At 41.8% G+C, this 16093-nt stretch overlaps 1 protein-coding gene across 1 annotated transcript in view; it reads left to right on the forward strand.

The window, feature by feature from the left end:
- The first annotated feature begins 6541 nt into the window (after positions 1 to 6541).
- The window catches only part of mettl24 (methyltransferase like 24), an 80277-nt gene continuing 70725 nt past the window's right edge, over positions 6542 to 16093 (forward strand). Inside the window, exon 1 of the mRNA XM_050058090.1 lies at positions 6542 to 7144. Within this exon, the coding sequence (XP_049914047.1) occupies positions 6821 to 7144 (324 nt within the window). The 5' untranslated portion in view covers positions 6542 to 6820. The remainder of the gene's footprint in view (positions 7145 to 16093) is intronic.

The following is a 16093-nucleotide window of genomic DNA, read 5'->3' on the forward strand; positions in this document are numbered from 1 at the left end:
TAAAATAGTAACAGATTATTTTAATAGTCGATTAGTCATCGATTAGTCGACTAATCGTTGCAGCCCTAGCTTGTAAAAGGGACCAGGCTTTTAAGTGGGACTGGGCGTTAAATTGAAGTTTTACCTTACTCAAATAGCCCAACATGCATCTCTTTGCAACCAGGCTTAATCACATCTGCTGAGCCTATAGATGACATTTTAATCACAAAGGTTCATAGGAAACAACATTTCTGGGTTTAGTGTTTGCCATATAGAGGTTTACAGTAGACTAGTAAGGGTAAATCAGACTTTTTCAGACCCTTTATGTGACACAGGTTTAGCAGAATGTACAGTATAAGCCTCACCTTTATCAGTGTGCGAATGAATCCGTGCAAGCGTGCATGCTTTTGTGATTAATGAAAGATACTGTGAAGATACACCACCATCTTCAACATGTGTGACATGACATCCCAGCTTACTCACTCTGGTGCACACCACAAAGGCGTATCAGACAAATCCCCAAAAACCACAGGCTAATTCCTGACACAAAAGCCTCTTGAACCCTCAGCCAGCCACTTTGTGTCTGCAAGTGCTCCTATTGAAGCCTTTGATTAATGATTGATGTGCAGTGGTTGTGGCTGTATTTACTCACTGCACCTCGCCTCGGCTGGATCCAGCAGGACTACAAACTGTGACTGTGTTTGCTTTTGCCATTGCGCTGACTCGCCATCTGCTCCCCTTCCTCCGCTGGGAAATATTCAAACAGTAGAGGTGTAATTAAAACAGGTAATTCATGTAGACCGGCACTTTATAAACAGTGTGTGAGCTTGAAATGAACAAAGGTCTTCTTTTCAATATTCAGTGTTCCAAGTGTGGCATTTAAACATCGACAAATCATTTGCACAGTATTAATTAGACTCTGGTTTCATTAGCAGCCTTTTCTGGCATCCAAATTACATTTTTTTTTGTGTGCCAAAGAGTTGGATGGCACAGGAGATGTGTTGGGTTAGAAGGAGATTTACTGATTTATGGCACAAACAGCTGTTGCCATAAATCAGAAAGTGCAAGTGGAGCTGTCATGTTCTACATGTATGCTCAGCAGTATATGTTAAAGGCCTATATCATAAGCAATGACTTGAAACGTGTTGGCTCTATCTGTAATTTTAATAATTTAGGAGGAGAACATCCAGTGTGTGCTGTTGACAGTGGGTCAGTGAGCACTGGAGTTCGATCAGTTAGTTTGAAAAGCTGCATTCTGCTGACTTTAACCTGCTTCTCTCTCCTCCCACTGACCAATCAGCGTATGTTTGCGGTCTACCTCCTTACTTGTTTTGAAGGTATTGTATTAAGGCTTTTGTACATGTCCTGTTCTGCTCTATTGTTTGTTGAAGGTGTGGAAGAAAGAGAACTGTACAGATTTGTTTTACGTCCCCAGATATACGGTATATACTCTTAATCAGTCTGCAATAACTGAATCAATCTGTGACCTAGTGTTTTTAAAGTTATATTTTTTTCTAGTAGCTGATTACAGTGATAGTGAACAGAGTTTTAAATGTGCCAATGTGTGCATACATTTTTTTTAATCAGACTTTGTGAATTTTGTGTGTGTGTAGGGGCTACAACCAAAAACAAACGCACACACTTGTCTGCTCCTGTCACAACTGGCTGATTCCCACTGAGCAATAAACTTGTCCACCTCCCTGTGTGTCCTCCATCCAGAAAAAAACCTTATTTTTCCTAAGCAGACCTACTTTGGTCCAGTCTAATCTAGTTTTACTTAGCATGTTGTGAAACCTGCATACACCACACCACATATCAGAGGACCTGCTGTTTGTTTACAAGATAGCATCAGGTAAATCCCACCTGCACATAGCGCGCACTCCTTATCTTGAATTTCTGAACCTTAAAAGAATTCTCATAATCTGTTAACCTCACCTCGCATCTTTTTACAGCCTGTAATCACACCTGCACACTCAGTGTGTGAGTCAGTGCTGGGTTCACTCTTTTCTTCTTGTAGTTTTGGTGATGACTGTCTTGTTGCACTGCCCTACACTCCTTATTCCCAGGGGGCTTGGATTACTTTTTGTATCTGCCTGTAACACCTTATTTTTGGATTAAGTATAGGTATTATGATCAGTCTATTTGCAGGCTATAACTACTACGGTGGCGCTGAAGGTCAAACACGAAGATATTTCACAAAACACAACAACTCACAAAATAATGAAACTTTTCACAAAACATGACGTTTCACAAAACACAACAGCATTTCACAAAACATGTTTCACAAAACAATGACATTTCACCAAACATTTCACAAAACACTGACATTTTACAAAACACATTTCACAAAACACAATGACATTTCAGAAAAGACGACATTTCACCAAAGAACATCTCACAAAACAATGACATTTCTCAAAATAGGATGGCATTTCACAAAACACAACATTTTACAAAACACAACATTTCACAAAACACAACATTTTACAAAACACGACGTTTCACAAAACACAACATTTTACAAAACACGACGTTTCACAAAACACAACATTTTACAAAACACAACGTTTTACAAAACACAACATTTCACAAAACACAACATTTCACAAAACACGACGTTTCACAAAACACAACACAACATTTCACAGAACACAACATTTTACAAAACACGACGTTTCACAAAACACGACGTTTCACAAAACACAACATTTCACAGAACACAACATTTTACAAAACACAACGTTTCACAAAACACAACATTTCACAAAACACAACATTTCACAAAACACAACATTTCACAAAACACGACGTTTCACAAAACACAAAGAAAATTTCACAAAATGCATCTTTTCACAAAACAAAATCTTACAAAACACAACATTTTACATAACACAACATGTGGTGGCATTTGGTGAGACTTAAACCGGAATGTAGTAGTGTTTTCTGAAATGTCGTGTCTTGTCAATTTTGTGTTTTGTGAAATGTTGTGTGCTGAATTATTATTTTTTTTGATCCTCAAGGCCACTGTAAAATACCACTTCAAAACACGCATATCTAGCTACTGAGACAGTGCTTTTTTGCACCTTCTGTGTGTGATTGATTAAATGATTTGAGTCAAAGTGTGTCATGATAGAGACTTTTCTGCCAATATGATCAATACTTTTTGTCATTAAAATCAAACAGTAGATAACATCCAAGGAGCACAATGCCCTTAATGGTATCTGGTCAGCGTGTGGAGGTAACAGTGGGCCTCTGCCTGACCTCTGCTTGAACTTTGTGCTGACTAATCTGTGCACGGCTAAATAAGGAGGAGTCCGTGGATTGAGTTTACATGACCTTACTATAGGAGAGGAGAGGAGAGGAGAGGAGAGGAGAGGAGAGGAGAGGAGAGGAGAGGAGGAAAAAAAGTGTCCAGACATGAATTCATTCCATGTGAGGCAGATCTCGGCCAAATCCAGACAAATTAATTCAACATGTGTAAAGCTATCTACAGAGAGAAAAAAAATCTGTTTTGTTCAATCTGAAAAAACCACAACAAAAACACATTTTCTCTTTGTGTATGATACACAACATGTGTCTGACACTCTGAGTCATTTTCCTCATTCTTTTCAGGATGAAAGTTGGACTTTATCGTGCGTAGACACACAACAGAAACAGTCATGCATACCTCCACCTCCAGACACACATTGCCCCACTCTGTACTGTACATGCACACGTGTAAAAACACAGAACCTAAGCTTTGCAGTATGTTCTTATATATCGTGGCTCTGCTTAATGTAATCATTCCTGTCAGTTTTACAGGGTGCATTCTTTCCTAATCCTCTCACAGCTTTCAGTACCATTATCAGTTCAATTACCATTTGACCTACATCACTTCAGGCACTCACACACTCACATTAATTTGTAATCCATTCCATATGGCGGTGCTTAGTGCTCCTGACTAACCACTGGGTGGCAGCAGAGATTGTGTAAATGAATGCCTACACTTTAAGTAGCTTATGGACAAAGAAATGGTGTCAAATAAATACATGAATGGAAAACTTTTTAAAGCTAAATGAAGAAAAAACAGAGATTCTTTTAATTGCACCAAAAGCAGCAGGAGAAAAACTGCACTCAATGTTTGTTGGCCTGAGCAAGCACATTAAAACTGATATTACTAACATGGGAGTGGTTTTAGACTCCGATTTCTCATTTTAACATGGTCATCAAAACATCCTTTTTTCGTCTTCAGAACAGAACTTTTTTAACCCAGAAAGATGCCGAAACTCACCCACAGAAAAGCCAGAGTGTCGACTAAAACAAGGACCCGACTGCTGAAGTCACGACACTGCCTAACTGTATATTTTAGAACTGATTTAAAGTTGCTTTACTTGTTTATAAAGCTTTAAATGACCTTGCCCCTCCATACATCAGAGATTTTGGTGAGCACACATTAAGTTATCAGAGAGAAAGTGTGAGCACACATTAGCAGGTGCTGAACAGTGTGGGATAAACACTGCTTTGTAACATGAAACTAATTTATTCAGTGTTTTTATATGTTTAAATCACAGAGTCTCTCTGTTTTGAATATGAAGGGACCTCTGCGGATAATTCAGTTCCCAGTAAAAACCTCCTAAGCAATGAACACTGAAGGAATCCTAACAGGGAGAAGTTTCAGCTGGTTGCAATCTGCAACCTTCACCACTAGATGCCACTAAATCCCCCTAAATCACACACACTGTTTCTTTAACACTGCTCAAACCGCTAAAGAGCAGCAGAAGAAAAAAAAAGACATTTCTGTTAGAAAATAAATAAATAATTATTATTTATTATAATAATAATAATAAAATAAAATCAATTAAATAAAATCAAATTAAACTAAATTGAAATAAAATAAGGTAAAATAAAATCAATGAAATTGAATTAAATTGAACAAAATTAAATAGAATAAAATTCAATTCAAGTAACTAAGGTAAAATAAAGATCATTTAAATTAAATTAAATTAAATTAAACTAAATTGAAATAAAATGAAATAAAATAAGGTAAAATAAAATCAACTAAATTAAATAAAATTAAATCAAACAAAATAGAATTCAATTCAATTCAATTCAATTAAAGTAAATCTGGACTTTATTGTGGGTCTGGCCATGAGACTTCATTCACATCTCTCTGCCCCACATTGGCCTCTATCGTTCTCCAAATGTTTTTCTGTGGCCTATTTATGGTGCTCAGGCTCTAATTTGTAAGTGAGCTCATTATCTGAAAATGTTTTAATGTGACAGGACAATTGGCAAAATAGTGTCGCAATGTAGAGACTAATGTTAAACAACAACCTGAGTGTAATGCAGTGAGTTGTGTTCACAGTTTTACTGGAAGTGTGTTATGAAATTACAAACTGTGAGTAAAGCAGAGAATGTGCATTCAGTTTGGCACAAAGTTAATGGTTTCAGAGATGGTGCTTCAAGAGTCACAGTGTGTAAGCACTCAGAAAGGACTAACAGAGAGGCAGGGGAAATATTATTTTTACTCCAAAGAGGGCAGTAGAGAGCTAATTATAAAACAACACTGGAACACAAAAGTTTGTCATTGATTCCAAACGTCAGAGAGAAAACAGCCTCATCATTATCCTGTATTATTTTTCTTAGATTCAGCCATGTCAGGGCGTTCTGTGAAGCCAGGCAAATCCTAATTTCCCTCCAATTGAAACTGTTGTGCTTTTTCTCTCCGTCCCAAAACTAATCCGCTTTGGCAGGCCTGATAAATGATGTGTCCTCTTTCAGTCTAAAATATCAATAACATATTTAATAAATGGGCCGCACAAGAAGGAACTGCGATTATTAATTTGTTTGTGAGTAACGGCAGATTTAGTGGTCTTTGGAGGGAAATCAATTACAAAGTTAATGAAGTAACTTGAGAAGACAATGAGGCCAATGTTGGCTGACAAATTCATTTTTGGGGGGGAATTATTGGCAAGGAAAATAAAACACAGAAGCTGGAGTCAGCAAGTTGCCAGAGATTTCAAGAACGAGGTGATAAGTGCCAGCTATTGGAAAATTAATTCAGGAATGCACACCTGTGAATTATAATATTAATGATTAAATACTGCAAAGTCTTCAGTGTGGCAAGAGAGACACATGGTCAGAAACTGATTCTTGACATCAAATGTTTGTGGGAAATGCAAATCCTTGAGCAGTGTGAAAATCAAATTTTCTCCTTAATATTCCTCATATCCAATTTTCATACATTTCGCAGCCAAAAAATTACAAACATGCAAATCCAGGCTGAGCTGCCCCGGTTGGTGAGAACGCTGAGCCGGGCCTGCATGGGCCCGTGCTGCAGGCCCTGCCCATATCTAGAGTTACACAGTAACCCGAGAGTCTGCGGGGCGGGAGAGGCAACCCCAGGGAGGGAGCTGAGCAACAGAGGGGTGTGTGTGTGTATGTGTGTGTGATCTGCGCCTGACAGAAAGAAAAAGAAAGTAAATTAAAGGGGCGTGTGTTTGGGGGGGGGGAAAGAGGGGACTTGTGTGTTTGAGGAGGGAGTTCCCAAAGTTTTCAAAGAGGGCGGCACACATTGTACTTTTGAATGTGTCTGCATAGGCTCATGACACACACACGAGCATGCAGAAAATCATTACAGCTATGATGCAGGAACACACATGTGCGATGAGTGGTGAGGAGAGGCGTCCTTGACATGTTTGTGTTTCATTAACTTGGTGCTGTTGGTCTGATGGTGGACTTTGGACCTGGAGGAACGGAGAGAACAGAGGAGAGGAGAAGCACAACTCTTTAATAAGCAGGAGAGGAAGAATGGGATAGAGGCAAACTTCTAGCTGAGGACATGGACTGAGAAGTATACCAGATGGACATGGGCAAAGAGCGACTCACACGGGGACTGCTGCTGCGTCTGGGTGTCCTGCTCACAGCTGTGTGTGTGTGCGTTCATGTGTACCTGGAAACAGGTTGGCGAGGAGCACCTGCACCCCTGGGACGTCCCACCCAGTCCAGTCAGAACAGGGGCCAACAAAGCCGAACCAAACCGGCAACAGAAGACCAGGACAGAAGCCTTAAAAGAAGAGTCTCATATGTCCGAACACTCAAGAAGGACGGCCAAGTTAAGAAGAAGGATGAAGACAGAGAGGAGCCCTCGCCGCCCTGCTGCCCACCTCTCCGCCCGCACAGAAAGGTATGTTTAATAACCAGTCAACTTCTGAGTTCTTAATTGCGGCGATTAAGATTCTTGTACGGTTATCTGATCCTAAATCAGTGTAGCAGGAGACAGAGCGGCTCAATAAGGAGCTTTCACTCTATCTCTGTGAGTCACTGGCTTAAAGCTCAGTAATCCCAGGAGGGTGATGAAGGAAGAACAGGCAGCAGAATCAATGCATGTTCAATGAGCGCCTCAGAAAGGCTTTGAAGCTGAAAAAGAGAGTTTGTCACCGGGGTTTCTGGCACTACAAAGCTGCCTGCAATCTTTTTTTCTTTTTTGATTGATGTTTACAATTTAAACAGGTGGAAGTTTAAACCAAACTACAAATCAAACCCGCAAACACTCCCCTCTGGCTGTTTTGTATCAGCTGCAAATCTAAACAGAGTCAAACAAAGAACCATTCAGATGCAATGTCTACTGCAGTCGTTCTCAACCAGGGGGGCGGGGACCCCCAGGGGTCCTTGAGGGAGTTCCAGGGGGGGCCCCAAGGAAAAGGGAGTAGTTTATTTTTTACTATTTAATTCACTGTAGAAGCGAGCACAATGTGAGAAAGGGTGCTTTTAATTATGCCAACCTGTGCTTCCACACATCCTCTCTCTTCCTGTGACCCCGAAATCTTTTACCCTCTGCCATTATGAAGGATCTTGCAGCCCCTTAAATGCACCTTGAGGAACAAGGAGGCTTCTGGAGGAGGTTAGAGTTAGGAAATACAAGTGTTTCCTACACGTCTCTTCCTTACATCTCGCTTTGGACGAGCTAAAACACAAGGAAGAGACATGAGTAAGGGAAGTGAGGAGAAATGTTAGCATAATGAAAGGCAGCCTAATGCCGAGTTCAGACTGGATGCAGAAGCGCCACAAAGCATGGCAATTTTTCGGTGGAGAGCTGCCTGCATCCCTTCAGCATCCATGTTAAGCACATGCAGTACATACTGAGGTGCAGAGCTCCACGGCTGGCCTGCGATCTGTAACGACAGTTTCAGCGTCTGGTCTATTTTTTTTTATGAGCCGTGAGCAAATCTGGCGAGAAAATACACTGGTGATCTATTATAAGTTTTCAATTTCAAACGGGTAAATCTCGTTTCATATGCTCAGTCCCCCACCCCTCTTTGTGTTTATCATGAGCTTACTGCTGCAGGACAGGAGCTCTGTGTCTGGGACAGACTCACATGCACAGTGACAGGGCTAACTGTTAGCATCACACAGCTAACGTTACCCAACAGCTATAGACAGAGTCGATGTCAGTGTGGGACCGCTGCTGTGGGGCTTCAGCCTTGGCAGCAAAATATGATGAGTCATGATGTGATCACCTTTTGCTGTGTTAGCTCATGCTAACCAGACAGGAGGGGAGCTGCTTACAGTCCATCAGCACTGCGTCAAACAGCAGCAACACCTTATTGGCGGTTATCAGCTGTTGCTGCCCCTCCGCCCCCCACCATCACAAAGAGATTCTAATTCTGTGGGAATTGATGAATGCTCATGATGATAAGCTCTAAATCCCTGACAGCATCACAACTATTTTTGCATCTGTCACTTGCCCACAAAAAAACGGCTATAAACATTGCAACTTGCATCCCAATTTTTCTCGCTCAATTCTACCCTCGCTCGAGAGCAAAGCTTTCGATTTACTGGTCCATCTACGTCCCAACCCTCACCTATGGTCATGAGCTCTGGGTAGGGACTGAAAGAATGAGGCCACAGATACTAGTGGCCGAAATGTGTTTCCTCTGTGGGGTGTCTGGGCTCAGCCTTAGAGATAGGGTAAGGAGCTTGGACATCCAGAGGGAGCTCGGAGTAGAGCCGCTGCTCCTTCGCGTCGAAAGGGGTCAGTTGAGGTGGTTCAGGCATCTGATCAGGACGCCTCCTGGCCACTTCTGTTGGAGGTGTTCTGGGCACGTCCCACTGGTAGGAGGCCCCGGAGCAGACCCAGAACACGCTGGAGGGATTACATATCTCATCTGGCCTGGGAACACCTTGGGGAGCTGGAAAAAGTTTCTGGGGAGAAGGGCGTTTGGGGTGCTTTGCTTGGCCTGCTGCTCCAGCGACCCTGCCTTGGATAAGCCGATGGAAATGGATGGATGATCACAATTTTGTAGAAAAGCTGCAGTGAAATCAGACATTTCAGGCCGCAACAAACGCCAATAACAGCCTACGAAATCCTGAAAGGACTGATGAAGGATACATTAGATAAGCAAACAGAGACAAATATCTACACGTGATTAGAAATGAGCAGAGGAGCAGAATGCTAATTGGTGAGGAGGAATGTGCTCCTGGTGTGAGAGGCCAGGTGACTGCTAAAAGGCGCCCTAACGACAAGTGACATATCGAGCAGCTTCCGTATCCTGTGTGAATATGGCGTAAGAGTCATAGAAGTGACTTCCTCTGTGGTTATCTCCTCAACTGTAGCTGACAACTATTTAATTCTGGTCTTAATCTTATCTGACAGCCAAAATCTCTAGAAGAGCTAGATCTATAGGAGGAAACACAGCTATTCACACACGAAACACACATGCACATACTCCAGGGAATTGACCCTTGACCTGTGAAGGGTGTGTTAAAGCACCGGCTCAACAAAGCTCCCACTTCCCTCTGTCTCTGTCTCTTCATGCCTTTTTTCTCTTTGATTCATCTCAGCTATTTGCTCTCACCTCTGTGTTGTCATTTGATCCCTCTGACCATCCATCTCCCTTTTGTTCTCCTTCACTTCCATTTTGCTTCAACCCTCCTACACACCTACACACACACACACACACACACACACACACACACACACACTGACACAACAAAATATCTGTCTGTTTCCTTGATCTTCATTCTCCCTCAGTCCCCTATTTCTTCCTCTCTACTGAATTTCTGCCTTCTGTTACTTTGGGGCACGAAACGCTTGTTCGCTTTTGTCTTTAAATCTTTAATGACTTAAACCAACTCGAGACTGAGGAGCAACAGCGTGGAGTTTAAAATGCTGTTTTAAAATCACTGCAGGGCTATTATGCCACGTCGAGAGATGGGCACTCGTGCACCATCAATATTACATACCACCATATGCTCGCTCTCCCTGCTTCTTAACACAAAATTTGTCACATAAGAAGCCCTGAAGGGGCCCTGATGAAATTTCTGTGTCATATGCTGCAGCCGTTTAACTCTCTCCCGCTCTCTTTCTTTCTACCTACACCTCTCCTCGCCTTTTTTCTCCTCGCTTTGGGCTCTCATCTCGAAGATCAGTGTTGCTCTTCCGCTCTGTCATGTTACCTTGTCCTCGTTCTCGGTGCTCTCATCCTCCCTCTTGCTTTTTTCATCTCTCCTGTCTGTCTCAATTTAAAACTTCAGTCTCGCCTCCCACTTCTAACCCATATTTCTCTTAGTTTTTCTCCCTTCCTGTAACTTCTTCCTCTCTCTCGCTGAGCTCACAGCCTGCTCTCGCCTCTCAGGCACATTTTCATGCATCGCAGATGAAATAATGGGCTGTAAAGCAGGACTGTTGCTCTGCGAGGAACATGACTAGGACGCCTCCGGTGACCTTGATGAATAGCTACGGAGGGATTTAAGAGAACAGACCTATACAAGCTTACTTATCTCACTGACTCATTGATTTCAGGATCTCTAGATTATATGAATGGGTTTGTTTAGAGTAACCTGAGTTAATTCAGTGAGCTGCAGTGTACTACAGTAGACGTGAGAGTCTGCAGGCCTTGGCGTGCCGTCAGTTTTGGCCCAAAGTGATCAAACAGTTTGAAACACAATATGCAGTGTTAGTTTGTATTTCTGTTATCCTGCCATGTTGTTCAGCGTGTTAACTACAGTATCACTAGTTCTGCTGTCAACACATTGTGGAAAGATCTAAGTTTTATGTTGCTGTGGAGCAAAAACAGAAGCTGTTTGCTGCATCTCACTGTTATCTATTTATGAGCTGCTGAATCTGAATCAAACCAGGGGAATGTTTTAAAACAGTCAGGACTATATCTACAGTAAACAGATATGCATTCCCAAGAGTCAAATCTTCTTTCATTCATGTTTTACATTTGTTTCAGATGTGACCAGTGAGGTAATGATAGACTTCAACAGGTAAAAAGGTGACAACATCTGCATTTATAGACAATATGTGATGAAACTGAACAGCTTATCTTTGATTAAATAATTAGGTATACTATGAAGGCATTGACCTTTTGCTAAGCCCCGCCCCTTTGTGATGGTTTGTCAAGCTGTCAGAGTAAGCATGGAGCCCCCACTGTAACTAACTGAAGAAATATTATCATATTTTTTGAAAAATGAACCAGTGATTCCAGAGAGGAGCAGACAGAGGGGTCTACAGTCTGTGTTTGAAGGATATATCCAGGATGTCAAACTGACTCAGCAGCAACAACAGGTTAAAAAGACAAAGATAGTTAGAAGCTAAAGCCGAACTATAGGCTACAGATCACAGTGTAAAAGTGAACCACCACATCACTGCTGATCGCCACACAANCATTCAGTAGGCTATATCTTCAGTAGCTAGCTAGCTAACCCTACACTTTTCAGGGTTTGATTTTGGTTTTGGAACAGGGAAGAAACGTATATCTTTTTCCAACCTCTCCAGGTAACGAGTATCATTAATACACGACGTGCCCCAGGCACAACATTTAGCTCCAAATCCACAAAACCAGCATGAAACGACTGCATTAGAGTCAATGGAGCATAGCCGTGTTGTTGTCGGACCCTGGTCTGAGCCGACCTGATGCTACGTTATGATTGGCCACTCTGCGTCTGGGGGTGGGACTTAGCGAAGGGTCAATTGTTGGTTCTTGTTTGTAAACAGTATCTCCACTGAAAGTCAAAGCATACCCAAGATTTATTCTAGCTATGTTTGTGGGTTTGTTTTTTTGGCACTGTGTCTGCGATTTTCATATCTTCCTCTTGGATGCGTGCTTCCCACAGTCTGGCACTTGGTCACTACCTTTTTATAAAGCCCAGACCTCAACTGCATGCTGTGGCCAGAAATGTCCCAAACACAGCAGAGAAGAAGAAGATAAGAAAACAGATAGAGAGGTCAGAGTCTGTGCAGATACTGTACATACACTGCCACACACTTGTTTTCTAGGAAGATCCTGCATAGTATGCTTTGAAATGTCTACATGTCGGCATGCCCAGACTTATAAATATTACAAATTTCACTGTTACAACCCCAAGTTTATCAAGGGAAAATGAAAGTGATAGAAAAGTAGATGGAGAATATGAGGAGTCCGTTTGTTCAAATTCTCAATCTTTTATTGCCAAATATGGAAGCTAAAGCTGAACTTCAGGGAGCGTTCGAGCTAAAATAAACAAGCACAGAGCACTGCCTAGAAATAAACCCACAATACTAAACAAACCACTCAAAAATAAATTAAAGTTACAATGCTAAACCTTGAACCCTAACACAGACAGTAAACACAAAATGTTGAAGCACTGCTGAGCTTCAAAGTTTATTCCTATAACCTTGGAAACTCAGCTTGAGGTCCATTCAGTGGCATCACCTATGTTACTAAATTGCTTTCTTAATTATATTGTTGAGGCAATGTAGTTGGTTATAGGTTAGATTTAGAGATGTTTCTTTCAGGTAATTAAACACTATATTCATGTAACAGGTCACATTGTAGCGAGGCAGTAACTTATAAAACGAACATTTAATTGAAGCCGTTTTTCAACCACACTCATGCCATAGAACCACATCAAAACACACCTCAAAGATTTTCAGATGGGTTTAAACACCTGAACTGTGTCTACACCACCAGAACTGATTTTATGGAAATTAGGAACTCCGGACGGCACTCTGTCAGAAGACTCCAGTCGCAAATATCCGCACGGGACTGAGCTCGAAATGCAACGATGCCGGTGTGTATTTCCAAAGCGCTGTCAATCACAAAGGGGTTCAGCCTTTTAGACAATTCCTCCAATCATCACGCATACACCGAGCGTCCCCTCCCGTCTACCGCTCCATTAGGTCCCAGGGATGTTGAGCTTCCCTGGAAGTGATGATTTTGTCACATTTATCCAATGACCGTCTCACTTTGCTGCATGAAAAAAACCTGCTCAGCGCTGTAATGCTTGGAGGCTCCGTGTCCACCGTGCTGACACGAGAATGTATGACAGGGAGGTCGCGTTTGAAGACTGGTGATAAACAGCTGACGTTTGAACATCGTAGTCATGATGTGAAACGCATCCTAGCGCACGTTTAATGCACTGTAAATTCTTATTTTAATGTAAATTCAACAGTGCATATTTGACCATTTCTTCTATGAAATTTTAGGGGAAGTTCAGCCTCCCTTGCTGTCTAAAGGTGCAGACACACCAAACCAACATCAAAGAACTAGTGGCGACGAAAGCCAACTGTTGCGTCGTCTCCGTCGCCTCATATCGCCCTGTGTCAGTTGCATTTGAACACACTACACGGACTACATCCGACGGCCAAGTGGCACGTACGTTCTGCACCTGCGTGACAGAGAGCGGAGTGAGAGAGTGGTACATCCTGTCAGCTGAGGGATTTCCTTTCTGTGCAGCCGAGCACCGCAGCACCTACACGGACTATTACATCCAGACGGTCCCGGTGTTTCCTCCGCAGGCTCCACTTCACTCAGCTGCCCAATAAACCCGCTGCTTCTTCACACGTTAACCTGAATAACAAACTAGGGCTCGGTGCTCCGGTTGGATCCAAACGGAGAGCCAGGGCTAGCTCAGAGGCTAGTGGAGGCTAACTGGCTGTGCTTCCCTCCGGTCATGCTAAGGCTAACGCTCCACTAGCCGCTCCCAGCTAGCCGCTCCCAGCTAGCCGGGGCTAACGCTCCCAGCTAGTTCCGGTTTGTTATTCAGGTTAAAGTGGGAAGAAGCAGCAGATCTGTAGGGCAGCTGAGTGAAGTGGAGCCTGAGGAGGAAGCACCGGTTAGCCCCGGTTTCACTACAGGCAGATTCACTCGCTACAGGGGCGAGGAAATAAAACCTGAACAGCCAATCAGAGTGATCTCTCTCACCGACAAGCTCCGCTGCCGATTCAACATGCTCAATCGGCTGAAAAGCCGCCGACGCCAAAGTGCTGACGGTGTGGGACACACCGCAAAAACTAGGCCGACAGACGCTCACCAACGGCCCAACTTTGACCGACGGCCGACCGTCGGCTTGGTGTGTCGGGGCCTTAAGAGTAATCGCCCCTGATTCACACGAAGGTGGTCGGGGAATGGCGGGCGTACAAAGTGCAGGATTGCAGGTTCTCATCCAAGGAAAGATCATGATTTTGGTTAAATGCTAATAAAAAAGGTAATAATAATGTGGTAGTCACTCTCAGTGCATACTGTATCGCATGATTGCCTATTTTTGTGGAAAACAATTGCAATAAGTTTTCAGTGAACGTTTAGGAAAGCAACATTTCCTCACTGTGTTAGTAGAAATCATAATTGTCTCGGCATTACGTTTCCTTCAAAACATATCTGCTGCATCAAATTAGTTGTACATAAAAGTAGTTTCTAGGAGACAGGGCTGTCATATCACATGATGTTCATCAGCAGACAGAGTTTATTGTTTATTGTTTATTTGGATCCCCATTAGTCTTCATGGGAATGAAGACTATTCTTCCTGGGGTCCACATTAGATCAGACAAAGACAATTACAACATTATAGCATTTACACAAAGGATTACATCATTCATCCTAAATATATTAACATGATTATAGAAATTTACATAAACTAATACAATGTAAAAGTTTTAACATGATCAAAAAGGAATAACATAAAGTCACTCCAGGTAAATATTTAACATGATTTTAGAAGAGTTATAACATGATTATAGAAGAGTCACATGATTATAGAAGAGTTATAACATGATTTTAAAAGAGTCATATGATTTTAAAAGAGTTATAACATGATTATAGAAGAGTCACATGATTATAGAAGAGTCACATGATTATAGAAGAGTATCATGAAGCAACATGAAGTAACATGAAGTATAATATGACATTCAACACAGATGTATTAACATGATAAGAGAGTTAAACATAATTTCATAATTGCATAGTACTATTCAACATAATTTCATGACGAAACACAGCTTCCTTCAGTTTCATTTTAAAACTCGACATTCCAGCAATTGTGATCAAGTGTGGGGGGAGACTGTTCCAGTGAGCTACAGCTCTATACATAACTGACTTTTTAAGTGCATTGGTTCTAGGTAAAGGCAAAGTGAAGTTGTTACCTGAGGCATGCCTAGTGCAATAACTATGTTTTTCATTTATTGGTTGAAGTTGTAAGAACAAATAAACAGGTTTATGTGAGGTATAAGTCTTTCTCAAGAACATTATAAGACTATAAGCCAGTCTCTCCTCCACCAGCATCCATGCGAGCCTCGCGTGCATACTCATAACACTGTCTCTGATAGAGCACCGCAGAGCAAGGCGTGCTGCTCTGTTTTGAGTAAGCTGAAGTTTAAAAAGATCTTTCTTTGAGGCACTGGACCAAACTGTTGGGCAGTAGTTCAGATGAGACAGAACTAAAGAGTTAATTAATAGTTTGACAGTTGATTCATTCAGCAGATAAGTGCATCTTCTAATGTTCGAGATGTTTCTACTCATTTTGGACACTATATTATTAATATGACTAGACCAAGATAAAGTTTCATCCACTGTTACTCCCAATAGTTTGGCTTCTTTAACCTGTTCTATAGCAATGCCTTGCATAGAAAGACACAGTTTGGGTTCAGACCTCAGTACATGATTAGAGCCAATAACCATACACTTAGTTTTCAAGACATTCAGTTTTAGCTTATTCTCCAAAACCCACTCTGAAACCAGCATTAATTCATGTTGCAGTAACTTATTAACAGATGTTTCTGCAGAGACATGCAATGTCATGTCATCCGCGTAAATCACAGAACCTGCACGCTTTAATGCATATGGCATGTCATTAACAAAGATGGAGTATAGTAGCG

The sequence above is a fragment of the Epinephelus moara genome, chromosome 12, assembly GCF_006386435.1.
Source record: "Epinephelus moara isolate mb chromosome 12, YSFRI_EMoa_1.0, whole genome shotgun sequence".
NCBI lineage: Eukaryota > Metazoa > Chordata > Actinopteri > Perciformes > Serranidae > Epinephelus > Epinephelus moara.